At 42.9% G+C, this 27,522-nt stretch overlaps 1 protein-coding gene across 1 annotated transcript; it reads left to right on the plus strand.

The window, feature by feature from the left end:
* Positions 1–723: 723 nt before the first annotated feature.
* Positions 724–27,522, plus strand: LOC145408431 (uncharacterized). The gene is made up of 15 exons (XM_080279160.1): positions 724–794; positions 2,615–2,835; positions 3,634–3,834; positions 4,631–8,230; positions 8,441–8,714; positions 12,501–12,647; positions 13,551–15,541; positions 15,779–16,012; positions 17,229–17,350; positions 17,991–18,072; positions 18,803–18,959; positions 21,328–21,622; positions 22,581–22,715; positions 23,407–23,521; positions 27,350–27,522. Exons 1-15 carry the CDS (start codon positions 724–726, stop codon positions 27,520–27,522), a joined length of 7,818 nt encoding a protein of 2,605 aa, XP_080135286.1.

Here is a 27,522-nt window from a genome sequence, read left to right on the forward strand (position 1 = left end):
TTCTTTTTTGTTTTTGAAGGCTCCAGCATGCTTGCATGCGTCGGCCTTGTCACCTAATGGCGGCTCTTCATGCTGCTCGATTTCTGGCAGCGTCCCTATTTAGTCCCTTAGCCCAGAGGTCACACTCAATGACCTCGTCCCAGGTCTTTTTGGTCTACCTCTCACTACCCTATCCCCAACAGTACCAAGTAACATTTCTCACTTTCTGCACCCAGTTATCATCCCCCATCCTCTCCACATACCCAAACCATCTTAATCTACCCCTCCTCATCAGAACACCAATACTCTCCAGTCCCATGCTACCTCACAACTCTTCCATCATAAACCTAGCCTCCTCAGGCCTTGCACCCAAGGACGCACTGTGCATCCACTTATTCATTGTCATTTCTGTATGTTTGAGCCTGCGAATATCCTTTTCCTTTACTGCCCAGGTCTCACCACTGTACAGCATTACACTCCTAGCATATGCCACATACAAAGATCTCTTAGCACGGACGGAGGGCCCTCTCGGATAATATTTAAGTTCTGCAAATTTGCCCAAGGACATGTTACAGAAGCTGATCATAAGTGTTTAGCACTGGCCAGATTAGTTAAAAAAAATATATATATATTCTCAGGCAGAGATGGAGCCAGGGCTTGAGTGATGCCTGTTTGTACCTCTAATGAATGTTTGGTCTTCACTGGTAGTTTTTATTTTAGGTTGTTTGAGGGTGGTGTGTCAAGATGGAGGAACGGTTGAACCAGTTGAATGCAGTGTTGCAGACCATGCAGCAGACACTCAAATGTAACATATGGTGGGTATTGCAACAGTTTTAAAATCAGGTCGGTTGTAGGATACGGTATTTTAAAATGCCTCATCCTTAGGAATTAATTGTGCACATAACTTAATCTCCTGTTGTATGTTTTTGATACAGACTATATAGATATTCTGTTAATACACTGTAAATAAGATATAACAGAAAGTTAAGGTAGAGCTACATACCGTAGTGAAATAAATCATTAAGGAAGAGGTACTACAAAACCAGCAATGCCTCTTAGAATCTGGCCCTTTGTTATGGCCCCTAGCTTGTCTGGATGTAGAATTGATGAGTTATGGAGGTCGAGCCACTGCAAACAAGTTCTTCCGGAGATGTTGAAGTTATAGAGATGCATTTTGAGAGTGATGTTCATAGGGTGAGTGTGGTGTGTGAAGGCAGCAACATATTAAATAAGAGAAAGCTGTAAGTGAGCGAAGAGTTACTAAGAGTGCAAGAGAGGTATTACAATGATGTGCTGTAGCTCTGAGACCATTTTTCCATGGTCATCTGCTCCAAAGGGGGCTCTTTGTAGGAAGTGAGACATTAGAGATGATGATATACTGTAGTTGTTATAATACTGTACTGTATTGTAATTACAAGTAGCTACCATAGATTGCTAATTCCTGCTTGTCCCAACATCGAGTCCATCAGTAAAATAAAATAATTTTAATTAGCTGTTATCTGCCTACGGGTGCCTTTACACTCCCTCTTCTGTCTTTCTTTCCCTCATTCTTTCCTCTTCCTTCTTCCTGTGGGTGACTTTACACTGAGTAACAAGCCGAATGGTTTCCTGTACACCAGGAAACCATTTACTACACTTGATGGTAACCATATAACCATATTATGGCACCTGGTGGTTTAGTGTGCTCCAATCGGATTGAGCCTTTGTAGGTTTATATCCAAGGGGTGGCTGGGGTTTATTGCTCACGTACTGCCATTCAGGGATGAGTGAGGCTGGTCACTCATCTTAAATGTCAGGACCAACTTGCCTAGCCCTAGGCTCTTATGGTTCTCATCGGGTGACATAGGATTGGATGATGGATGGATGGATGGATCTTTGCTATTGCTGTATGTTTTTCACACTTCAGGAGAGAGCCGTCTTAGTGATTGGGTTGAGTCTTCATTAACTCCTCCAGTTGTTTGACATTACAGTATTTCATTTTCCCTCTGGCCGCTACTAGGCAATTTATTCAGCATAATGACCGTGAAGAAGTTTATCTGTGTATCTGTCAATTGCCAGATGCCTCAGTCTGGTAAGACAGGTGACAGATAATGAATAAACAGGGATTAAGGGAAGTTGTTAATGTGCTACCCCAGGCTGTCTGGTTGAGCAGACCCATCAACTGCAGCAAACAACCATCCATGTAGAGCCATCCTGTTCAGTGAACTGATGTTCCCATGTGGCTAACAGCACCACAGCAGAGTGAGGTTTAGAGATTAGTGTAGAGGTTTGGTTCCTGGGTGGATGCTGCATTTGTGCCTCTACCCAGTCACCAGGGGCACCATAGTAGGCTCCATGTCACCCCATTAATTGGCTTTATGGTTATCACCTAGCATTGTAAATGGTTTCCTGAGTTACAGGAAACCACATGGCTTGTGACCCAGTGTAGGGTCACCTGAAGTAGTAAGAAGAGTAATAAATAGTGACAGGAAGGATGAGAGAAATAGGAAGTGAGGAGGACAACCACAGAAAAAGAATGATAGACATGAAGGAAGAAGTAGGCAGCACTGCATCAAGTGAATGGATGATGGGCATCTCACACCTACTTCCAGGCTAAGGCAATTAAGTTTGTTAACTGTTGTATTGCCGGTTCCAGCCTGGACATGCTAAACAACCCGCTGACAACCAAGTGTGGCCACTCGTTTTGCCGTGACTGCATCCACCAGGTGCTTAAGGGGCACCGCAGTGCCTCGCAGTGCCCACTTTGTATGGCCTCCATCACTAAACGCTCCCTTGGAAAGAATGTCAAGATCACGAGCTTGGTGGTAGCTGTGCGGAAAATTATAGACAGCATCAAGAAGGACTGCTGTTTTGAAGGTGAGTTTTGCTGGCCTCAGATACTGTACTTTCTGAAAAAGCATTTGGATAATGAGTATGGTAGCAGCCTATTGGATAATTATCAGTAGTATAAGGAGGACTGCATTTTGAAGTTGGATTGTTTTAGTGTTTGGCTTCCTCAGGAAACAGTGTTATCATCAAGAGCTTAGTGATGGCTATGAGGAAGATTATAGACACCTTGAGAAGGTTTTGTAATTTTTGAAGTTGGGTTGTGTTGGACCCTTGTTCTCTCTGTAAAGTATTATGTGTCATCATATCTTTGTGTGGGGAAAAGTTCAGGATGATGATGGCATGTTATCCCAAAGTCAGTGCTGTAGTTTGAGGACTGCCATATGGAAGATTATCAGCAACAGCAAGAAGGACTACTGTTTATATGGTGAGTTGTATTGACTCCATAGCTTCCCTAGAAGAAATTGCATTATGATTTTGGTGACAGCTGTTTGAAAAATTATCATATTGCCACAGAAATTATGTGAAAGTGAGACTGAGGATATATTGGAAGAGTAAGACCATGTGTGCCTAGAGAAGTTGTTAGAGAAAGGAGGAGTTGGGAGGTAGCAGCCTAGAATTTGTTATGTCATGGCCATTTCCTATTAAGGGGTTCACAGGAAGGAGTAAGATATTAGAGATGATGATTGTGCATTTAGAATGTACAGTATTGGGAAGAGTAAAAAATACTTCTGTTGAATTTATGCCCAGTTTTTTTGTCCATAATCATGTGGCAGCTTAGTGTAAATGGAACAGCTTGAAATAAGGATTACCTGTATCTCCCTGCAGTTACTCCTTCAAAGTACCGACCAAGGCCACGTCCTGTTATCGCGGCGGAGGATGATGATTCTGAAAATGAGGAGAATGACGAGCCAAGGCGAGGGACACGGAAGAGGGGCACAACGGAGCTTTACAATCCTGAGATACCTACACCAAAACCCAGGGCCAGGCCAGCAAAACAAAGGATATTGGCATCTAATGGAGGGCAAGGTGGGTGAGAAGTGAAGGCGATGTACTGGTAAAGTCGCCACGATCTTTTTTGTGTAATCAGTCAAGCAGTCAATCTATGCAGTAAGGCAACCATTGTCCTAATTCTGTGTTCAGGTTATTTACACCTGATAAAGCAAGTAGTAGCTGGCTGACTACCACCAACTGTGGGAGGTATGCCAAAAAATTATTGCACCCCTTTCTTGGATAGATATGAAAATTAACAAATTTCTTAAATACAAATGAATCTGTTAATCTGGTTCCTTAGAGTATCACAGTAAAACACCATCTTTTGTGCTGTTATGGAAATTTTATTACTAAAAATGCCAAGGGTAATATTTGCACTTGCATCACAGAGTTGTCCGTATATTATCGTAGATCATCCATGTTTCAGTGTTAGGTGCAGTTAGTGGAATGATTTTAAAAAAATTAATTAATTAATATATTTATATTTAAAGGATGTACAACCGTAAGAGTGTAATGTGGCTGTAAACTTGGGACTGTAACTAGTCACAGAGTTAACGCTCATGCAGGAAATTCACCACAATCATACACAGTCAAAGGCTAGGCTGAGACTTTCACATAATTACAGGGTATACCTGCAGCAGTAATGAAAATGATGTTGTGTTATAGCACAGTTTTACATTAGAAATTCAAGCATCATATACCACCCATGTTTTCAGTAGTACAGTAGTAGTATCTAAAAATCATCTTTGCAATTTAATAGTTTTAAACTAGAAAAATGTGCATCATTTAACTATGAACCAGAAATCATAGAAATCACTGTTACATTTTCCAGAGCTAAGTCTACACACAGAGGGCCCCTTGGTTGGTGAAGGTGATACCAGCCATAAGAGCAAACCTGCCATGGTGACTGTCATCTCGAAGGAACACTCGTACTCCTCCCCAACCAAGCAGGAGGCGCTGGAAAAGGTGAATGCCCCTGTGGTACTGCCTGGGAAGAGCCCAAGAGGAGGCATGGCCATGAAAGGTAGGGCCAAGGCTGACTCAAGAAAGGGTGTTGCAGGAAAAGGAGGGAAAGCCAAGCCGGCCAATACATATGGAAAGAACGGCAAGGATGAGGTGTTGTCAGCGAGCCAGCATTTTGATAATAACATAGTCTTCCCTGGGGAGAACTTGCAAAATACGGTGGAAAGCTCAGACCGTCTTAGTGAGAAGTTGGGCCGGCAGAAAGCAGCAGATAAAGTTGCCAAATGGTTGGATAACAGCCGTGAGGTTGGCTTTCGGATCGGAGCCTCACATTCCACTGATACTTTCTCTACCACTGAGTCTGATTCTTCAACACTCATCCCACCAAAGAAACTTGCTCAATGTACCACATCATCAAAAGACAGTTCGATGGGCACAGAGAATTCCGATGGTTCAATATTCCCAAAGAAGGTCACTTATCCTGAGAAGCCGCCATCCGTAGCATCCGGCTCGAAGAGTGACAGCAAATCCAAAGCTTCGTCAAATAGCAGTGTTAAGTTTTTCAAATCCAGACAGAACAGTACAATCTTTAATAGCACTGGCAATCAGAATAATGTACCTTCAGAGAGTAATCATCATGAGTTAGAGACTCAGATATTTGATCAGAGAGAACACTTTAAGGGGTCACAAGGTGATCCTTATGCATTCATTCCCAGCCAAAAAACCCCAAAGAAAGTGATCATAAGAAAGGGAGTAGGTAGGGGAGCCAGCAAGCCGAGAACAAGGGGCGGTGCAAGTGTAAGTGGTACCAAGGTAAGAGGGGGATCGAGCGCTAGCAGAGGGAGGGTGCGAGGCAGAGGGAGAGGTCGAGGAATATCAGTGAGGTCAAGCAGTGGTAACCCACGTGACACAGTGCTTGGTGGGAACATGAGTATTAATTCAGCCTTCCTTAAGCAGAGTACTCCTGTTGTCCGAAGTAAGAAGCCAGAAACTGATGTTGATGTTAGTGTCATAAAGCCCCCCGATGTTACAATGGATCTGTCTCAGGAAAAACAGGTGGATTCTTGCATTGTCCTTAGGCATGAGGATGATGACGATGATGATGATAGACACGATATTCCAGACAGCTGTCCAGTCAGTACTAAGGACAAATTTGATGTTCTTGTATCAGAGGCAAAGGAAAATGGACCTCAGAGTATGACTTCGGCATCAGACTCACAAGGAGGTATGTCAGATGAGGAGGAAGAGGAAAAGGCTGCTGGTCTCTTGTTTGTAACTCCAGCACAGACAGTGGATCAGTTGCCTAATGCTGGGAACGAGTCTGCAGTAATTGGGAAGGAAGCTACAATAACTAAGGGAGCAGAGGAGGAGGATACAAAGCAGGGAGCAAGAAATGAGGCTGAAGTAAGTCAAGGATTGAAGAAACAAGAAGCTTCAAGAAAAAGAGTGAGGAAGCGATCTGGTGAGGAAAGTGACGATGAAGAGAAGCTGAGGAATCCCAAAGTGCCTAAGGAGAGAGACTCTGATAACGAGAGTATTTGCAGTAAGACCAGTAATCGATCATTGAGTACCAAGAAGAGGAAGACTAAAGCGGAAAAGGCCAGGGAAGAAGCAGAGGCCATTAGCTTGATGTTTGAGGATATTGAGGAGCACCAGCTTAGCACCATGTCTGTTGCGGAAGAAGAAAAAAGCAAACGAGAAAAGGCGAAGGAAAGGGACGAGCTACTCCGACAGAACATCTCCCTCATCAATGAAACCCTAGATAACACCGAGCTTAATAGAACATCCACATCAGTAGTTCTGGAGAGCAAAGATGCTATGCCTCCACCGAAGGCACCCGTCAATAAAAGGAGAGTGCGATTCAACCAAAGCACTGCTGGGAATCAGAAAGGGGAAGGTGGTACTGAAAGTGCCAAATCTTCATTGTCTAGGGCCAAAATTGAGGGCAAGCAAAATGTCCGATATGCCTCCGAACTGCGAGTCAAGCTGGTTGATGTAACGAAAGTACTGGCATCTCCCGTGAATGTCAAGTGTTTGAAGTCCCCTGGTTGGTCACACGTTGAAGGAGCTCGTAAGGATCTCAAAGTGCGCCAGACAAGCTTGAACATAACTGGCGGTGAACAGCGAACAATGAATGACTCACGAACAGAAGGAGGCACCTCTCTCCATTCCACAGGTGCCTTGGTCTCATCGATTGAGACAAATGTTACGATCGACGAAGCCACTCAGGAGTTTGATGTGGAACACCTCAACACTTCTGAGACAAAGAAAGATCGAATCTTGAAACTGAAAAAGATAGTTTCTGAGCTTAAGCAAAAAGAGGGTAGCCATGAATCAGAAGATGAAGACGATGACCGTGATCTACAAGCTAGTAGCAAGAAAGATGTATCAAGAAAAGGTAGCATTAGTTTGAAAGGCTCCAGAAAGAATAATGATGATTCTAGGAAGACAGTGCCAGAATTGCCTTCACTGCTTCCAGACACAGAACCTTTCTTAGTTGATGATGATATTATGGAAGTAGGAAGGGAAAACTCAAAGTCAGCCAGACAGTCTTCAAAATCTGAATCAGTATTAACCAAAAAAGGAGGGCAGGATACCAAAGATCTTTATAAGACTTCAAGCAGTGGTGTTTCTCCTGATAATTTTAGAGAATCCTTATCAAAGCCATCAAATGAAATAAAAGGAAAAGAAATGTCAGAGTCCTTGAAGTTGCCAAAACTCAGTGGTACATCTGATGGCAGTGGAAAGAACTCAATACGTTCTTCAAAATTGACAAGGAGAACGTTCTCCCTTTCTGTCAGTAAGGAAAATCTTTTTGCTGGTAGTGGGTCAGGTAAATCCTCAGCCCAGTCTCCAAACAACGTTGATCCTAGCTGTGAGAAGGAGGTGAGTAATTTGAAGCCTGATTTGGATAAGAGAAAGCTTCAACCTCAGGTGAATCAGAGAGAAATTCCACAGCCCAGTATAGAGAGGAGGAAAACGAGACAGGCTGTAGAGGACAAAGAAAATCCTAGAGCTGAAGAGAAGGCAAAAGCACGGCCTTCTTCATTAAATAAAAAGAGGTCACCTGTCACAGAGAACAAAAGCAATCCCAAAGCTACAGATAAAAAAACACGGTCTTTTCCCACAGAGGATAAAAAGAGGCTGCCAGGTGTACTTAACAGTGTAGAAGAAAACAGAACACAGCAGTTCAGTGTAAAAGAGAAAACAGGAATACCACAACCTCACATGGAGAGACAGAGAAAAACAAGGCAAAATAGTGGGGACAGGAATGTTGAAATGCCTGCAGCTAATGCAGAAGAGGAGATGGAGGGACTAAGTACTCAAGGGAAGAGGAGAGAGGGAGCCAGAAGAGGAATGAGAGTGCAGGGAACTAATGTAAAAAAGAAAGAAATAGTGGACACTGAAATAGAGAAAGAAGGAGCAAGCACTGAAGAGGAAATGGATGAAGGCAGACCAGACGAAACAAGTGATGGCAGACCAGAGGAGGAAGTGGATGAAGGGAGACCAGAGGAGGAAATGGATGAAGAGAGACCAGAGGAAGAAATGGATGAAGGGAGACCAGAGGAGGAAATGGATGAAGGGAGACCAGAAGAGGAAATGGATGAAGGGAGACCAGGAAAGGAAATGGATGAGGGAGGCACATACCTGGGAAATGTGAGGGTTAGTTTGAAAGAAGGCATCAAAGATAATAAAACAGAAGAAAATGTAGAAAGTAAAACAGAGGCAACATCAACAGCGGCATCAGTTTCGACCATTGCAAGCAAGCCCAGACTGCCCCACCATACAATAAGTCCCACTCTTGCCTCAATGAGTGACCCTGGTGAAGAAAAAACATCAGACAGTTCAGCTTCACCACCAGTAACGTCCCCAACCTCATCTTCAAGTTCTCATTACAGTCACAGGTCACAGTTTGTCCCGTTCAAGTCTTTGGGGCCACTGTGCACTAAAGGGTGAGTTTGTATACTCTTTTCACTCTAATTTGGAGTGATGACCATCATCCACTCACTTGATGTACTGCTGCCTACTTCTTTCTTCACCTTTATCATTCTTTTACCATGTCAGCCCCCCTCTCTTCATACTTCTCCCTTTCCTTTGTGCCACTATTTATTATTTTTCTTTTCACTTAAGGTGGATTTACACTGAGTGACAAAATCTAATGGTTTCTTGTAGCCCAAACCATTTACAGCCTTGGGTGGGAACCATAACCGGATCATGGGATGAAGTGATGCCTACTGTGATACCCCTGTTAAATGGCTGGAGAGACACAAATGCAGTATCCACCCAGGAACCAAACTTCCACAATTATTTCTAGGGAGTAGTGGCTCACTGCATGGGATAGCACTCCAGGGGTGGTTGCTTGCCTGTGGTTAATGGGTCTGCTTAGTCAGACAAATAGGTGTTCATGAACAACAACTCTGACATTGTCTAAAATTGCCTTTCATCCATCTATAATACTTAGTTATAACAAAAGATTAACTCTGGAATATGATGCTCATTACTAAGAAGTGCATTGGAAAGGCTATAGAGACACTGACTTATTATGCAACTGAGTTAGATGAAATATGCTGCACAAGGACCAGAATGTGGGCCAAGATAAGGTAAAAAAACTATAGGCGTAGGTGGTCTTCTGGTTCTGAACTGTTGTTGTCTTCACCATCATCATCATCATCCTCTCTTCTTTCATTTGTGTCTCAGATTTTCCTTTTTGATTTTTTCACTCTGAAGACTTCTCTCACCGATTTTTCTCCGTGCTTCTCAGAATTTTACCTTGCTTACTATTAGCTATCAAATGAAAAATATACCTCTCCACCATCCTCTCTCAACTCACATGTTCATATACTCAGTTTCTTTACATGTGACAGGATTAGGTCACTCACACAATCCGAATAATTAGTTGTGGTTGCAAAAAAACTTTATAAGCTTTAATTATGAGGTAGGAATGGATCCTCGGTAACTAGTCAGATCAGCCCTTCAGTCTCACTACACTTGACCATCAACTGAGCTGAAAGGGGTTGAGGATTCTTGTAAGGTTAGTAAAAAAATGCATTATAGCACTCATTCATTCATTTTCTCTACGTACCGTACTTAAATAGCTTCTCTCACCATTCCTTTTCATCTCTGTATCATGTATGTCTTCATACAGTTGACTCCAAGAGTTGTGTGACCTCCTGCCATCCCACTCTCACTCGTGTGGCAACAGCGCACCACTCGTGTGGGTAGGAGGCAGACAGCAGAGGTTTTTCTTATTTATTACAGTATTGTGATACAGCAAGTCGACCTATCAACATGCTGTTGAATGATCCACAGAGGATAAGATATAATGTTGAATCTCCATGAGGGTATGTGGTGTTGCTTGCAGTATATAATGCTGCCTTTGAAGAAGAAAGTGGTGGCAGGGTGGAAGAGGTAGGATGATGGAGGGGAGTGAGGTAAGGGAAGGGGGAGAGGGGAGGGGAGAGTCAGGTGAACTGGAAAGTGAACGGTGGTGGTGAAGCACCGAAGCACAGTGAGTGGGAGACGAAGAGTGGAGGGGAAAGGGAATGAAGCTGTCCCACATTTCAACTGGGTAATTATGGGTAATAGTGATATTATCCCATCTCCCTTTGGTCATTGTCTTACATGTCTCCAGGGGGACAAGGGGAGAAGAGTAGGAGCTTATGGGGACACCCAGGCCCTAAAATCTCAAAATGCATTAGTAGTCATAAACTATAGGGTGTTCGTATACTTGCAGGTCAGTTGTTTTGCCACTTCATTCTCATGGCATTCCCGTTCTTCTGACTTCTCTCCCCTCTCCCTTCTTGTACTTTGAGTAACACCACACCCTTACAGATGTTCCATTTTATATCCTGTGTGGATCATTCAGCCTTATGTTAATGTCAGTTTACTGTATCAAGCCATAAGAAAAATCACTGCTGTCTGCCTCCAGCCCACAGAAGTAGTGCGTCATTACCACATGAGTGAGAGTGGGTTGGCAGGGTTAACAAGACACTTGGAGCTGACTGTACATTATGTCCGAATATAAATAAATTATGCATAACATTCTTTCTTGACTCCTGTCATTTTCCCCTGGGCTACCACAACCCTTTACATCGTTCATAGAACGTGTATCAACTCCTTCAACCATCCCCCATCATTAGCACGTTGACTCATCTGCAGACTGTCATTCATTTCTATGCCTGTCAATAGAGCCACTTTTGCTATCTCAGACTTAATGTACATGAGCTGTATTTTGTTTTTGTTGATTTGGAAAAGGCCTTTGACAGAGTCCCTAGACTCTAGAGAGATGGTGAAGTGGGCAGTGAGAAAGCTTGGTTTGGAGGAGTGGCTGGTCAGGGTGGTTTTGGCTATGTATGTGGGTGCTTGCACCCAGGTAAGAGTGAATGGAGATTTGAGTGAAGAGTTTTCCATGAACGTTGGTGTGCATCAGGGGTCAGTTTTGAGTCCTATGTTGATTATCATGGTACTTGAAGCCCTGTCATGCGACTTCAGAAACGGACTTCCGTGGGAGATGTTGTATGCTGATGATTTGGTGTTGATTGCAGAAAACGAGAGGGAGACGGAGGAAAGGTTTAGAAAGTGGAGAGATGGTATGGGGCATAAGGGCTTAAGGGTAAATGCAGATAAAGCAGAAGTGATGATATCTGTAGTTGGTGGTGGTGCTGTCAAAGACGAGGGAGAGTGGCCATGTACAGTTTGCCACAAGGGCGTGGGAAGTAATTCTATCTTATGCAGTGTTTGTGATAAATGGATGCACAAGAGATGTAGTGGTATCAGAGGTGGACTGCGAGATAATGCTGATTTTATGTGTATGGCGTGTTGGGGAGAGCAGGTGGAGATTGCCAGGCGCGAAAGGATTGAACTTGGTGAGTCTCTTGAGTGTGTAGAAGAGTTTTGTTATTTGGGAGACATTTTGTGTGCTGGAGGTGGGGCTGGAGCTAGCTCTGTGGCTAGGGTGAGAAGTGGTTGGAAGAAGTTCAGGGAGCTGTTGCCTCTCCTGACATTGAGAGGACTCTCCCTACGTGCTAAGGGGTCTTTGTACACAGCATGTGTTAGGAGTGTAATGCTGTTTGGTAGTGAGACCTTGGCAGTAAAGGAGGAGGATATTCGCAGGCTCAGACGTACAGAAATGACAATGATTAGGTGGATGTGCAGTGCATCCCTGCGTGCAAGGTCTTGGGGGGGCTGGGTTAACGATGGAAGAGTTGAGAGGTAGGATGGGACTGGAGTGTATTGATGTTGTGATGAGGAGAGGTGGATTGAGATGGTTTGGGCATGTGGAGAGGATGGGGGATGATAATTGGGTGAGAGGTGTTAATATTGGGGGTGGGGTTATGAGAGGTAGACCGAGAATGACATGGGACGAGGTAATTAAGTGTGACCTCAGGGTTAAGGGACTGAACAGGGAGGCTGCAATGGATCGTGCAGCATGGAGAGCCGCCACTGGATGACCAAGGCCGACGCATACAAGCATGTTGGAGCCTTCAAAAATGATGATAATAATAATAATAATAATAACAATAATATAATAATGAAAATAATAATAATAGTAATCATTGTCATCATCATCACCAATAATAATAATAATGAAAATAATAATAAAATAATAACATTGGTTATAATCATCATCATCATCATCATCCAGGCTTCTTTTCCCACATGAAGATTAGGTGAAGTAGGGTCCAGAGAGCAAGGAAAAACATTCTTGGAGGAGAACTAACATGTGATGTGTTGAATAGGTGTGAGGTGGCCGCAGGTGATGCAAAGATGTTGGAGTCATCTGGCAGCAGGATGAGGGACCTGTGCCTCCATGCTGTGCCCTGTGAAGTATACCAAGTGCTGCTCAAGTACATGGCGCTCATGACTGCTCAGCGGGATAGTCACAGGTATGTGGTGTGCGGCATGGTCTGGTAGAGAGAGGTGTGGTGTGGTGTGGTGTAGAGGTATGGTGTGGAGTGGTGTAAAGGTGTGATGTGAAGTTGTGTAGAGAGGTGTGGAGTGGTGAGGTGTAGAGGTATGGTGTGGAGTGGTGTAAAGGTGTGATGTGAAGTTGTGTAGAGAGGTGTGGTTCATAGTGGTGTAGAGAGGTGTGGTGTGGTGTGGAGAGGTGTGGTGTGATGTGTGATGGGGTGTAGAGAGGTCTGTCACAGTGCAGTGTGGTGTGGTGATGTGGCTTATGATTACTCGGTGGGATAGGCACAGGTATGCCCCTTCTCTCGGGATGTCTTGGTTGGCTGTGTCTTATCTTGCTTAGTTTTCCATTATTTATTCTCCACCTTTTTCTTTCTGTACCCTTAGATTTGGCCAGTTTGAATCCAGGAGAGCCAAAGGGTAGAATGAATTTAGTAAGTAGTCATCATCATCATAAAGCTTTGTTTGCTTAGTGCAGGACTGTATAGGATAGTTTGTAATGCCCTGTGAAAGAGTTGTCAGTAGTGGACTAAATAAAATTGTCTCGGGTAGCTAATCAGAAGAAAATAAATACATATTGCAAATCAAGTGTAAAGATACTTCACAACACACTGACCTTGTGTTTATGCCCGTCATTATGATGACACACTTTTATAATGATGCTGCTATCCCCAGACAGTTGTATTATTAGGAAGAGAGATTTTCCGGATGAGATTAGTTAGATATAGCCTTTATTATCCTCCTTTAGTATGAGAGGGCATTCCAAACTTCAATATCATCAGCTGGTGGTGTCAAGAATGAATTACAGAAATACATTATGTCATCAGAATCATGGGCATAAGCTGTTTGTGTTGCTTAATCATTTTTCTTATTTTCAGGGAATGCTGTGGATGTGGCCAGACCTCTCAGACAGGTGCTCCCGGCCAGGCTTACAAAACTGCAAATGAGAATGAACCCAGAGATTCAGATAAACTCGAGGCAGCTCACAAAGTCTCAGATAAAGAGACAGTGGTTCACAGAGCCTCTGGAAGCAAAACTCACAAAGATTCAAAGCTGTTAAGTGAGGCAGTTGAGAGAGAAGAAACAGCAGAATCCACCACAGAAGAGAACAAGGAACCAATGGAGGAGGAATCAGAGGGTGAAGTAATAGTACCAGATAGTGAAGTTATACCGAATAGTTACCCCACGGAGGATATTCTCTCGATGTTACCCTTGCCAGGTATTGATGTTAGCTGCAGTGGAGTCAGTGCAGATGTGGAAACTGTGGAAAGCAAAGTTGTATCCAAATCAAGGGTGCCTGAAGCAGTGAAAGATAAACTGCAGACAAAGCATAGCAGAGATGATGAACAGGCAGGAAAACCGAGGACAGAGGATGCCTGTGGCGCAGGTAAATTAAGAACATTGGAAGATCATGGTGCAGGGAAATCAAGGACAGTAGATCTTGGTAGAGGAAAATCAAGGACAGTGGGAGACCTAGGTGGAGGAAAGTCAAGGACAGTGGAAGATCTTGGTGTGGGAAAATCAGGGACAGTGGAAGACTTTGGTACATATGCCATACATTCAGAGGAGGTAATGCGTGACAAATCAGCTCTTGACAGTTTGAATACAGATGGTAAAGGCTCATTGGTAGATCAGATGGAAGATGATGGAGAGAGCCAGATGTCAGGAAGTCTTCTAGCCAGCATGGATGAGAAGATCCAGACAAGTAATAACAAGAAGTTGTGCATGAGTGACAATGCCACAAAGCCAGCAGATAAGTTTGAGAAGAGTTTAAATCAGAGGCTTAGAGATAAGACCCAAGTACAAAAGACAGAAGTGGAAGAGTTAGTGGAGAAACAAAAGCTCAAGGAAAAGACCCAAGTACAAAAGACAGAAGTGGAAGAGCTAGTGGAGAAACAAAAGCTCAAAGAAAGGACCCAGGTACAAAAGACAGATGTGGAAGAACCTGTGGAGAAACAAAAGCTCAGAGAGAAGACCCAAGTACAAAAGACAGATGTGGAAGAGCTGGTGGAGGTTGAAAAGGAGAATTTGAAGAACTCAGGAAATCTGCAGCCAGCCTTCAGTAGACTACGAAGAAAACCATTGCAATCTGGTCAGCCAGTGCTGGGGAATATAATGTCGCAGGTTATAACCGACGGCAAAAATTCTGTCATTGATAAAGTTGAGGTTGTGCAGAGTCAAGAGCACATATCCCAGGATGGTCTGAAAACATTTAACTCGCAGAATAAACCCACAGCAAGCAAGCAGATATTGTCCACAGAATTGTCTAGTCGAACGGGTAAAAAGCATGGAATGGAAAATCTGGTCATCGGTCACTGCCACACGGAGGACGATTCAGAGTCTTCAAGTGAATGCAGTTCCCTCAAGACCGTTAGTAATTCTTTTAAGCGAAAGTACCGGAGGATAAGTAAGCCTGCTAGCTCGGGGTCAAGTTCTGAGGACAGTGATTCTGAGGTGATATCAAATCCTCACAAGCGAAGAGCTAAAGCTATACCAAGCAGTAACAGTAGTCCTCCGTCATCTGTTAGGGAGTCGCAGAAAGATAAGCTAGAAGATCCTGAATTACATGATCTGGATTCTGAGGAGATGAGGAACCTGGAGCGAATGGATCTCAATGTCTGGGAGGTGTTTGGACATCCGGATAAAGACCTGACTAAACAGTGTGATGATGACAGAGATTCTGTTGTCACCATTGAGGATTCCCAGAAAGACAAGGATATGATGATGGTCTTTGATGACCCCCCTCCGGTGACTCTCTCGGGTACGTCCGATGAGGAAATCCCAAACACTGCTGAGGCCTTGCGGAATGTAAATATGGATATGGACATCATCAAAAAATCCCGTGAGAAAGCAAGATCTGGTAATTTAGGTACCAAACAATCCAGTGAAGACAGTTCCAAGAGATCCAGCAGCCCAGTCTCAGATAATAGTATTAAGATAAGAAACTCCCAGAATGCACCTGATATAAAGAATTCAGGTGGTGAGAGCGCCAGAGACTCCAGTAGTATAAAGACTTCCAGCAGTGAGAAAACCAGGGGCTCAAGTAAAGTTATTACAAGATCTGAAGCTGCTGCAACCAGATCTGAAACTACGACAAGTTCTGGAGCAACAGTAAGTGGGGCCTCACAGGTGTCGATGCATACAAGCTCAGTTGCTCCCACCTTCTCAGTAGACACCAGAAAACTGTTTACTAAGGTTGACAGGTCATTGAGTATGGCCGAGATGCTGCTGGACGCTGATAATGATATATTTGAGGACCTGTGCACACCGCAGGAGGTTGAGGCCACCAACAAGCATTCAACAGAATCTGCTAAGGGGCGGAAAGAGAAGGTTAATGAAGGTAAATCTCATCAGAATTGTTATGCCTTCTTGCTTGGTATAGTTGTTGAAGTGTGTACAAAAGAGCACATGAGTTGGCACCCATTCTAATGTTATAATTGATGGAATAACTCAATTGGTGGATGAATATGATGCATATGCATAAAGAAATAAAAACTGTATTTACCCTATTTAGTACGATATACATTATTTAAACTAGACTCATGTTGCCCTGACACCATATCTACATTTATCCAATCTGTTTTGAACTTGCAGATGTGCAGATTGTTAGGCATGTGAGATGAAACAAGGATTTAAGGGCTTGATTGATGTATGAAAGATTTTGTGGTTCACTTTGCTGGACATGCTGTTGATAGTTCTCACACTTCTGTACTTTCTCGTTTTGTGTTTCTGGATTGTACTTCACCCCCTATTTAGATGTGTAAAAAAAGGTCTTGCTGCTGCTGCTGCTGCCGATGATGATGATTTTGATCCCTTTTCCTTCCCGTGCAATCTGATGGGACATTTTGATATTAATGGGTCTTGAGTTTGACTTGCTTTCGTTAAACTTAGTGGGAAGGACAGATTTTGGAGGATTTAAGGCTTTGGATTCTTTGTGCATAGAGAGAAAAAAAAATTGGAATGTACCTTGTATTAATTATCAAATTATGTGATACCGTTTCCATGTGATCTACATTTCACTGCATCCACTCAGTTATTCCATGTGTAGATTTCTTCCATTCCAATCATCATCATCGTCATCATCTTCATCATCATCATCATCATAATCCAGACGTCCAGTCCCACCCCGAGGTGGGGTATTACTTACACCCTCTGTGCCTCCTGTGCCAGCAGCTGTTTTAAGAAGAATAATTTCTGCAGCTAGCAGCCTAGACAGTTCTGTTTCACTCACTGCCCAGGTTTCGCGACCATACAAGTGTCGGTTATAAAATATTCACGTAGGGCTCTCTTAACCTCCGTACTAACCCATATACCTTTCAGAATTGCAGCCATGCCCTCCAGTTACCCATCCCCCTTGAAGTGATCTAAATTTCACCCTTCACTTTGCCATACCTGTATTTGCACAGTACTGTATACTGGTAGTTCCCAGATATTTGAAAGGGTTAGATATAGTCATTCCTAAGCTGAATAACGTTGCCTCCCAGCAGCATTTAAACTGAATGAAATGTTAGATGGATTCAGTTGGTTTAAAGGGGGCCATTCATGATTTACCTCAGATGTGTCAGTGGTGAATAACTCAGATGAGGAGACAAGTGATGGGATGGAGACAGCAAGCCACAGCAGCGCCTTTTCCTCTCAGAGCGAGGCCGTCAGCACGCAGAAACGGCAGCAGGTCAAGGTAGGTAACGGCTTTTATAGAAAACTATACAGTATGTCTTCAGCTAGAATATATTGAGCATTTAATACTGTATAGTATGGTAACAATTAGGAAGCTTATGATGGAGACAGTGAGCCACAGCAGTGCCTTCTTCTCCCAGAGTGAGGCCATTAGCATGCAGAAACAGCAGCAGGTCAAGGTGTTTTTGGTATCATTTTTTATGGAGTACTGTGTGCTTTTCAGGAGGATGTGTAGTGTTGGCCTTATAGTGCAACCCTTTGTCTAGTGCATAAGTTGGAGGGGTAGCTCAGTGTTCTGGTGTCAGAACAGACACTTTGGATGCTTCATGACATTAGTAACTATCCTTGCAATCAGTAGATATAAAAAGAAGATATACTATGTAGCTTGAAAATGGTCATGAGAAGAAAAACTTTATGTAGGGTACACACTGGTAATGCTGACAGAGCTGTCCTAATAACTTATGAGAATTTTCCTGCTGGTGGCAAAGGGTGCATGGTATATGGACCACCCTATAGTTGTTGTTTTGATGTAACATTTAGGAAGTTAATGATTTTGCTATTGGCTTTGTCAGGTAAAGCAACGTATAACAAGACCTTAACTGTATCTAATTTCCAGTAACTTCTGTTCTCCACCCATACAGGATGAGGTGGAGCAGTTAAGGGCAAGAGTAAGAGAGTTAGAGGCAGAGATGAAGAAGAATACAAACAAGGAAGGTAAGGGGAGTTATGTTTTTTTTTGTATATCGTTGTGCTGTAGTTGTTGCTGTTGTCATTATTTATTTATTGCTATTGTTTGTTGTTTTGTTCATTGTTGTTTATTGTTGTGTCTTCTGGCTAAAGTAGATGTGAACTTGATTGATGACAAAAATCTGTTAAGGCCAGATTGAAGGATTGTCTGTGTTGTGAGAGTGAGGTACATGAGGTGTGTATGTTGTGAGATGCAGCATTATAGTGATGGCAGAGTGGGATTTTAGTGTTTTGTGAAATTGAGGTTCATGAGGTGAGTAAGTGTGTTGTGATGTGAGGGGCAGCATTACAGAGTGGAATGAAATGGTTTTGTTGCTAGAGTGAGGTACATCAGGTGAAATTAGTACCTATGTTGTGAGGAGTGGCCCATTGTCGCATGTGATGCTTTGGAATTTATCTTTCAGCAGTTGAGGTGCTAGTAAATTTTCTATATTTATAAAAAGTAAATTAAAAAGTGAAGATTTTTTGGCCTGTAAGATAATGCCAGGACTCCAGGGCCTAAATGATATGTGGATGCTTGTGTGTTTTCACTGAGCTTGGTGTTAATTCCCCATCATTTGTATATTCTTGTTCCTTGTTTCTGGATCCTATGTCATGTTTTTAGGTGTGAAAAAAGTCTTTGTGGTGGTGGTGGTGGTGGTGGTGGTGGTGATGGTGATGGTGATGGTGATGGTGATGATGATAAATATTTTGCATTTGTTCAAAGATTGTGAGAAACCAGTGACTGAGCCAGAGGAACTGCCGCCAACATGTCCTTCAGCTGATAGTGACAATGACTCTGATGAGATCTTCTCCAGCCTGCCAGACCTCAATATGTCAGAGCTGCCTAGTGTGTTGTCCCATGCAGAGGAGAAGCCTTCACCGTAAGTTGCTGCACTGGAGAAAACTGTTAATATAAGAAAACGTTTATTGCTTATGGTTTCAGTCATGTGCTTTACCTCTTTCAATCCAGTGACAAATTATTACGTATATTGTTTGTTGCCACCAGATGATTTTATTCAAATTTGTAGAGACCTGTTGATCTGGAAAAGTTAGCTGTAGTCCTAAGTACTTCCTCCTTTAATAGGGGTGTGTCCAGGCTGAATAAAACAATGTTGTGCTTGCAAGAGTACAATGTAAAGTACATGTATGTTCAAAGGGGTTAATGTTGTCAGTGTAGCTTGGTCTGACCCTTATACTGTACACTAGACCCTCCATTTCCTGGACTAAAAGGTGGGGAGACCAGTCCGGGAACCCTAGAAGTCCGGGAATCGCAGAAGTCTGGCCCCACATACCATTCCCCGGACTTTTACCATACTTTGTCCAAATTACCCAATATTGTTTGGCAATTATTCCGATATTCTAGAGCATTCTGGAATGTAGGCTACCTATACCAACATGACTAACATACACAGTACATAAAATAGTAACACTGCCATAATAACAATAATAATAACTGACACAATAATGGTATTTTGCTAGCTACAACCCTAAGAATGGTTATTTAGACAGTTGTTGACGAGTATGTGGAGAGTATGATAGAAGCTCAGAAAGCTGAGGAAAAAGAGGAAAATGAACAAGGAATGGAACACCACAAGGTGAGCCAACCACTTATCAGCTGACCAACATACACACACGTAATCATTTAATGTGATCTTTGATCTTGGACCGAATCAGCAATTTTAATTGGAAAATATTTTAATCTTTATCACCATATAGGTTTGCACACCTAATTATCTGAAATTCAGTAAAAAATTTGTGATTAATTTAATTATTAATAGAAAATCAGGATTCATAGTAAAAATTTCTTAAAGTTAGCAGAAGTGTTTTGCCTGTAGCCTAACAACTTGTCTTAACGGACTTTTGTTTTGTATGAATATCAGTTTACAATGCAGATACATTTTTTTGTACTCAGAATAAATATTTATGCAAAACAGAAGTCTGTCAAGGCGTGCTGACGATCTGAAAGGGAAATATCTGCTACCATTGGCGCATTTTAGCTCTGAAACCTAATTTTTTTTAAAGTGTTATTAAGTACAATTTTTTTAGCAGATTTCAGATAATGAGGTGTGTATGAGCTTCTGTGGCAAAAAAAATTAAAATATTTCCCAATGAAAAGTGCCGATTCGGTATTTAGTCGCACTGAGTCAGGTGAGCTAAGTGAGTAGGAATGTATCCCATTGCCTTTGGCTGTAAGAGAATATTTTTATTATTACTTATGAGTTTTATTGTGTCCAAGCCTTCCTTAAATTTTACTGTTATGCAGTAAATTATTTATAGTGGCATTTGAGAAAGGTAAGAAGCAAATGGGATATTGCCACGAGTTAGAAGGAACTGGTGGGGTGAAGCAGGTTGGTGGCCAAGATGCTTTTCATGTATGAAAATTTCTTCTTGTGTGTGTTACAAATGACCCTTATTGAGTCAAAACCTTGCTAAAATTATACTGTGTTGTGCAGCAGACTGGTTATAGTTTTATATGCGAGTATAATGGCCGGACTTTTGTGAGAATCCCGGATTTGTACGGGCATTTGTCCAGCATTTGATAATATTGTCTGGCCTCAGACCATGTCCGTGAAATCTGAAAACCTGGAAATCGGGATATGGGAAAGGAGGGTCGATTGTATTTAGTCTAGCCTCTTGTCTCAACTCAAGTAGTATAGAATTGGCTATTTTCCATTTGTCATATAACCTGCAGTACCCATAGTAAGTCAGAGATGTGCTTTGACTACAGTATTTTGTCTAATTGGATTGACACTATCAGATACTTTCATTTGAAGCTACAGAATGTGGTGAAAGTTTTTGACGTAATGATAGAGCCAGGATTCCTGGGGCTTGAATGACGAGTGAATGGAAGCATGGCCCATTGGATTGGGCAAACAGTCTGTCTGCATGTTGCTACTCCTCACCGTGCCCTAGGGTGGGAAAGGAGGTCTGGATGATGATGATGATATATACTGTAGTTGGTTATATAAATTTGCTATTCCTAACTTTTCCCAAAGGTGAGAATGGAGGTCCAGATGATGATGATGATGATGATGGTTATATAAATGAAGAGAAATGGTAAAACAGCATTATAGGTTGTAATGGAACTGTAATAGATAATTTTCTTGAGTTTACAGTGGGATCAACTAGCAAGGAAGAACATCCAAAATTGCAGCTGATGACAAGGACATGCTTTACTATTTATAAGTGATGGAAAAGGAGGGAAATTATCAAGTTTTCTACAGTTACAATATTAAGTTTTCCCCCTAGGCCAAAACCAAGGGCAGTGCGGTACAAGACAAATGGTCCACCCCAGCTGGTGTGCACGGGCTTGAATTCTACAGAAATGAGGAAGGTGCAGGACATGATCAAGAACGTCGGGTTGTCTGGGTTGTCGATCAAGAGGTCATTTGCGCCGGACACCACGCATGTTGTGGTCAAGACTGACAAGGAGAGGCTGGCTCAGCGCACATTGAAATACCTTTTTGGTGTGGCGGCTGGGTGCTGGGTGCTGGACGTGCAGTGGGTCATAGATTCATTGACGGCAAAAAAATTAATGCCAGAGGTAAGTGCATTAGTTGTAGAAATATTGCAGTTGCTGTAGTTCAGGTTAATGCCAGATGTATATAAATTATTGGTAGAATACTCTTGTAATTTCTTCAGTCATTGTATGCCAAAAGAAAGCTAATGCCAGAGGATTGTAAAGGAGTAATTGAATTAATGTTGTTTCTGAATGGTCTTTATCCTTCAGGTGTTTATGAATGGTTACCATCCCAGAGTCATTTATGAATACTGTAATCTGCTTCACAGGCATGTATGAATGTTCTCCATCCAACAGGTATTATACTGTCCTACTCGTATATTGTACTGTACTTGGATCTTACCAACAATGTATTGTAATAGTGAGGATAAGTTTAGGATAATAATGGTGTTGATGATGATGATTACCTTTAAAAAAATAAATACCAGGTGCAAGTATATGTATTGGAAAAATTGTGGTTGCTGTTGTAGTGTATTGGATTGTGCCAAGAATTCTGAAGATGTGAATGATGAGTGAAAGGAGGTCTGGCCCTTTTTTTGGTCAAATAGTCTGGTGTTGATACTTCTTCATTTGTATTTTCCTATTTTCTGTTTTTGATAGTTCTGGAGAGAGATGTTTTCATTCGGTGGCACTGCTATAACTGGTTGACCCTACCACCTGATAATAAACATGTAACCCAACTCTCTCCGTGTCCTCTGAAAGGAGGATGGTAAACTTAAGGAATAAGGCAATTTCAGCCTACTTTTCACTGGATTCATATTTAGATGAGCCTGGGATGGCAGCTACTACTGCCACTGTCAGAGTCTGTTAGCCTCATGCAGTATATAATAATGGTTGCCGGTGTAAGGTTGTGGTGACGATGATGGTGATTACTCTTGTATATTTGTAGCATTTAGCCCAAATAGAAGTGATCCAAATGGCTAGAGGACCATTTTTATTGTTTTTATAGAATGTGTACATAATCATATTGGTTTTCCATCAGTTGGAGTATGAAGTGTTTGATTGTACGGGAATAACTGGGCCCAGGAGAGGAAGGACGAGCCCAAGTAAACTGTTTGGAGACTATGAGTTTTTCCTGCAACCTCCGTTTGGTGACATTTCCTGTGATCAGCTGAAGGTGGGTTCATACGGATGCACTTGCTTCATCTCACTCCACTGTACTTGTTTGCATATACAGATTCTATACTGTCTATGTAATTTTAACTTTCAGAAAACCTTATCAGAGTCCTGCAGTGTGTTCAAAACTGGTATGTTTGTTTCTGTTATTGTGATGCAGACAGTATTTTGTTAATGCAGTGCGTAGTTGGATTGATTATTATTACAGTGTATACAGTATTTTTAAAATTAGTATTGTAGTCAATACATCATTCATTGATTATGCATAGCTATTTATTGAAGTAAGTTTGACATGCAAATTTGGACTTTTGTTAAGCATTCTTGAGTGGGACCCTTGCATAACCATAGTAACGTCAGTTTTCCCAAACTGTATTCTTTCACCTTAATTGGAAGCCCCCACTTCATTCCACTCCATTCATTTGCATACACTGTCAAGCCCTATTTTTTCAGCATAATTGGGAAGTTCTCACTCTTTTCTTCTTGCTTTTATGTTCTCTCACACCATGTTCTTCCACAGATGATGATAGCTCCTCTTCTCTTCAGTGATGATGATGATTTTGATGATACCATATCCTTATGCAAATACAAGTTTTCTTACTAAATTGATGATGATAATTATGATGAAGGTGATGATGAACACAACCTTATCCAGATTCTAGTACAAGTTTTTAATGTCTCCCTGAAATATATAGGAGCTGGTTGAACTGTGTGGTGCCAAGGTGAAGGAATCTCCAACCAGGTTCAGTGGTGACCCCAAGCGAACCAAGTTGGTCATCATGGATACCGAGGGGAATCATGATGCTGATGGTAAGGCACAGTTTACTATGTGTAGCCTAGCCTTGGCCCCTTGTACCTTCAAGTGTATTTATGTCAATGATGATAACAAGGAGTATCACAGCTTTAGATTATAATTATTATTATTATTATTGGTGATAGGTGAAGGCACTCGCCATCCACTCACTTGGTGTAGTGCATCTCTCGGATGTCTGCCCTTTCCTTTCCTCCCTCCTTTCCTTCCTTCCTCTTCTGTCTTTCTTTACTTCATTCTTTCCTTGTCCTTCTGCGTACGGGTGTCTTGACACTCCCTCTTTTGTCTTTCTTTCCTTCATTCTTTCCTGTTCCTTCTGCCTGTGAGTGACTCTACACTGAGTGACAAACCGAATGGTTTCCTGTAAATCAGGAAACCATTTACTATGCTGGGTGGTAACCATATAACCAAATTATGGTTCCTGGTGGTTTAGTGGGTAATTGCGGCACTCCAAATGGATTGAGCCGGTGAAGGTTTACATCCAAGGGATGTTTGGGGTTATTGCTCACATAATGCCACTCAGGGATGAGTGAGGCTGGTCACTTTAACCTTAAATGTCAGGACCAATTTGCCTAGCCCCAGGCTCCTACGCTCCTCATGGGGCAACGTAGGATTGAAGGATGGATGGATGGATTATTATTATTATTATTAGATGATGACCCATCACTCTCATCTTAAATGTCAGGACCAACTGCCTAGCCCTGGGCTCCTACACTCCTCATGGGACAATGTAGGATTGATTGATGGATGGTTGGATTAGATGATGAATAAATGTTGTTATTATTATTATTTTTATTATAATGGCTATTATTACTACTACTGCTATGCCTCTACTACTATTACTACTACTGCTACAGTAATCCCTCGATTATCTGATGTAATAGAGCCAAAGGCATGTCCAGGTTATGGCTGCATCAGGGTAATGGACTTCTCCCCTGGCCCTCCTTCGAACATAACCTAACTTTGAAAGCCAGTGTAAAAGACCACCATAGTACATTGTACAACACTTGGTCCTGTTGTTTAACACTACTCTGTCTTGTCGGACACACCTATAAACCACAGCCAAGCATTTACAGTACCATGATCAAGCAGACTTATCAACCACAGACAAGCAATCACCACTGCAGGGCCATACTCTGCAGTGACATGAAAAAAACATGAGAAAACCAGCTATGCAAGAAAAATGCAGTGGGTACACAAAACATAATGGTAAAATAGAATAAAATCTTGGTAAAGTAGAATAGAATTATGGTACATTATAGCAAGCTAGAATAAAATCAAGGTGAACATTCTTGATTCCTCGCTGGGCGTTGTGCTGAATAACCCGCTATCTCCCTGACTCTTGACTGTTGTATATACTGCGGCTAGTGAAGCTGTTGCACCACACAGTACATCCCATTTGGTCTAGTGGTGTACCCTGAAGAGCTTAATTAGAGTCAGAGTCAAGGAGGATCTCAAGCAGTCAGCCCAGGGGAGTGGCTGTGGGACTTGACGATGCACTGCCTACTTCAGGTGGCTCTGAAGATAGCCACAATCTCACATCTGGGGGAGACACAGAGGCTGATGATGTGCTAGATTGAGGTTCTGATTTGACACTTTGATGGTGGCAGAGAAGAGGTGAACTGAGAGGGGGTCGGAGGCTTGAAAACAGAGTCAATCTTGGACTGGCAATAGGAGGGATGATTTAGGTGTTGGATGGCACTCTGCTGCACAGAACACAGATCCTACACATGGCAAAGAGGCACCATTTCTCTGTCACAATCCGGGTGGCCGGCATACTCGTGCATCTTCTCAAGTTTTGCCCGGAATGTGCTCAGGCGGGGGATGGCTGGAGTACCGCTGTTCTTCGGGTCGTCCAGTCGTCCTCATCATCCTCATCACTCTGTTCTGGCCAGGCAGCAGCAGCAGATGTGGTGATCTCGCCAGACATAACCTGAAAGCTGGAATTGCCTCCATCGTCATCTAATCACTCCCAGATGTTATTGACATCCACAGCCTTGTCTGCATTACGAAGGCAAGTGTGGAAGTCATTCACGTCAAAGCCCAGAAAGTTGTGTCTGCTCTTGTGTCCCTGAAGGAGACGAGACCAACCACTTTCGAGGGTTTTCATGGAGACTTCCTTCTATACACACGCCCGGTTGTACACAGCAGACTTGAGGTTGTATCACCGCAGGTTTTCCAGTGTCCTTTGTCCTCACGTGTCCAACCCTTCACTCTTCTCATCCTCGTCCTTGAGAACAACCATCACCTCGAGGAACCTCTGTCAGTAAAGACCCTTCATGGCCACGATCACACCCTGGTCCATCAGTTGAACCAGAGCAGTGGTATTAGGTGGCAAAAAACATGCACCTAATGTGACTGTCATCTGCAACCAATTCCTTCTTGGAGGGATGCATGGGGGCATTGTCCAGGAGAAGAGCCTTTACCTGGTCATGAGGGATTCCAAGTTCCTCTGTTTGATAACAGATGATCTCCTTGATGAAATGCCCGTGGAACCAATCTGTGCAGATCGTGGAGGTAAACCAAGCCCTCACAGAATGGTACCACACAACAGGGAGGACATCCACTAGCCCATGAAGGCAATGGGGCTGTTTTGCATGACCAACAACAATGGATTTCAGCTGGTGTGTCCTGTTAGCAGTAGCACAGCACAGAATAGATACCTGATGCCTAGACAGCTTGTGACCAGGCACACACTTCTCCTGCTCACCTACCAGAGTGTTCGCGGGCACTGAGTGGTAGAAGAGGCCAGTTTCATCAGCATTATAGACGTGACTGAGAGTGAGGCCCTCCTCAATCAAGTCCAACAAATTTTGGTGAAATTTCTCCACTCCTTCCACACTAGTGTTCAAAGCTTCACCATGGGTCTTACAATTGGTAAGGCCATGTCGTAGCTTGAACCTGAATAACCAGCCTTTGGATGCCTTGAAGCCTCGGAAGTTGTGAAGCTGTGCGAACTTCTCGGCAGTGGCCTTCAACTCGGTGCCTCACACTATCACACCTGTCTCCTGTTGTTGGTGGTACCAGATCAGTGTTGTACTGTTGACTTTGGCATGCTGGGACAAACTCATAGCCCTCTGTTCGGTATTGCATCTGTTCGTCACGTGGAAGTCTGCCATGTACTGGGTGAGTGTGTCACAGGCTTTCCTGATATTGTGTAGGGTTGAGTGGGCTAGGTCATACTCCGTCAAGATGCGGGAAGTGGACCATCCTGCAGCAGTCGTGCTCAGGATCTCCCGCTTCTTCTCCAGAGTCAACACTATCCTCTTCCTTTTCCTTGTTGGAGGGGCCATCATCACACGCCATAGGAGGAGGCATGCAAGGAATAGCAAGGCCCGAAGCAGGTTGGGAACCACCAGTAACGTACCATGTGCAACCACCAGTAAAGTACCATGTGCAACCACCAGTAAAGTACCATGTGCACCGCCATAACAACTGTCCGGGAGGAACTGCTCAGTACACAGTTGCTGCGGGGGAACTGAGACCGAGTGAGGGGGTCTGAGGCAGATGCTGGGTGAACCAACTAGCCAGACACGATGGCGTCACCGGGCTATTCTCGTCTGTCCGGGCGGAAATATTTCGCATGACCATAATTTCTGAATGGATATAAGCATTTTTTCTGGATATTATGAAAAATGTACGAATGATGAACAGTCACATCACAGTATCCGGGTAATGGCCGTCTGGATAATCGAGAGATTACTGTACTACTACTACTGCTGCTACAATACTAATATTAGTACTACTTCTGTTATTATTAGTGTTGTCTTTATAACTGATTATTTTGATAAATTATCTTGCCTCTAAATTTAACTGTTTCCTTGCAGAGATCAAAGCAAAGTACAAACAGTTGGCAGTGGCCCATGATTGGATTCTGGAGTGTGTGGGGATGTATGCCCACATCTGCATTACTCCCTACATCATCGGCAACCCATCCCATGACCACTTTGTCACCTCATGCCTCCCTATGTTGCTGCTCCAGGAGACACAGGAGTTATAG

The sequence above is a fragment of the Coenobita brevimanus genome, chromosome 77 (genome assembly GCF_032717465.1).
Source record: "Coenobita brevimanus isolate Jiangsu-jjx chromosome 77, ASM3271746v2, whole genome shotgun sequence".
Lineage (NCBI taxonomy): Eukaryota > Metazoa > Arthropoda > Malacostraca > Decapoda > Coenobitidae > Coenobita > Coenobita brevimanus.

Excerpts from the sequence above, each read along its gene's own strand:
- LOC145408431 (XM_080279160.1), top strand. The coding sequence starts at position 724 with ATGGAGGAACGGTTGAACCAGTTGAATGCAGTGTTGCAGACCATGCAG. Across the intron at positions 8,715-12,500 it reads GGGCCACTGTGCACTAAAGG|GTGTGAGGTGGCCGCAGGTG; the intron begins GTGAGTTTGTAT and ends TGTGTTGAATAG. Across the intron at positions 12,648-13,550 it reads GCTCAGCGGGATAGTCACAG|GGAATGCTGTGGATGTGGCC; the intron begins GTATGTGGTGTG and ends TCTTATTTTCAG.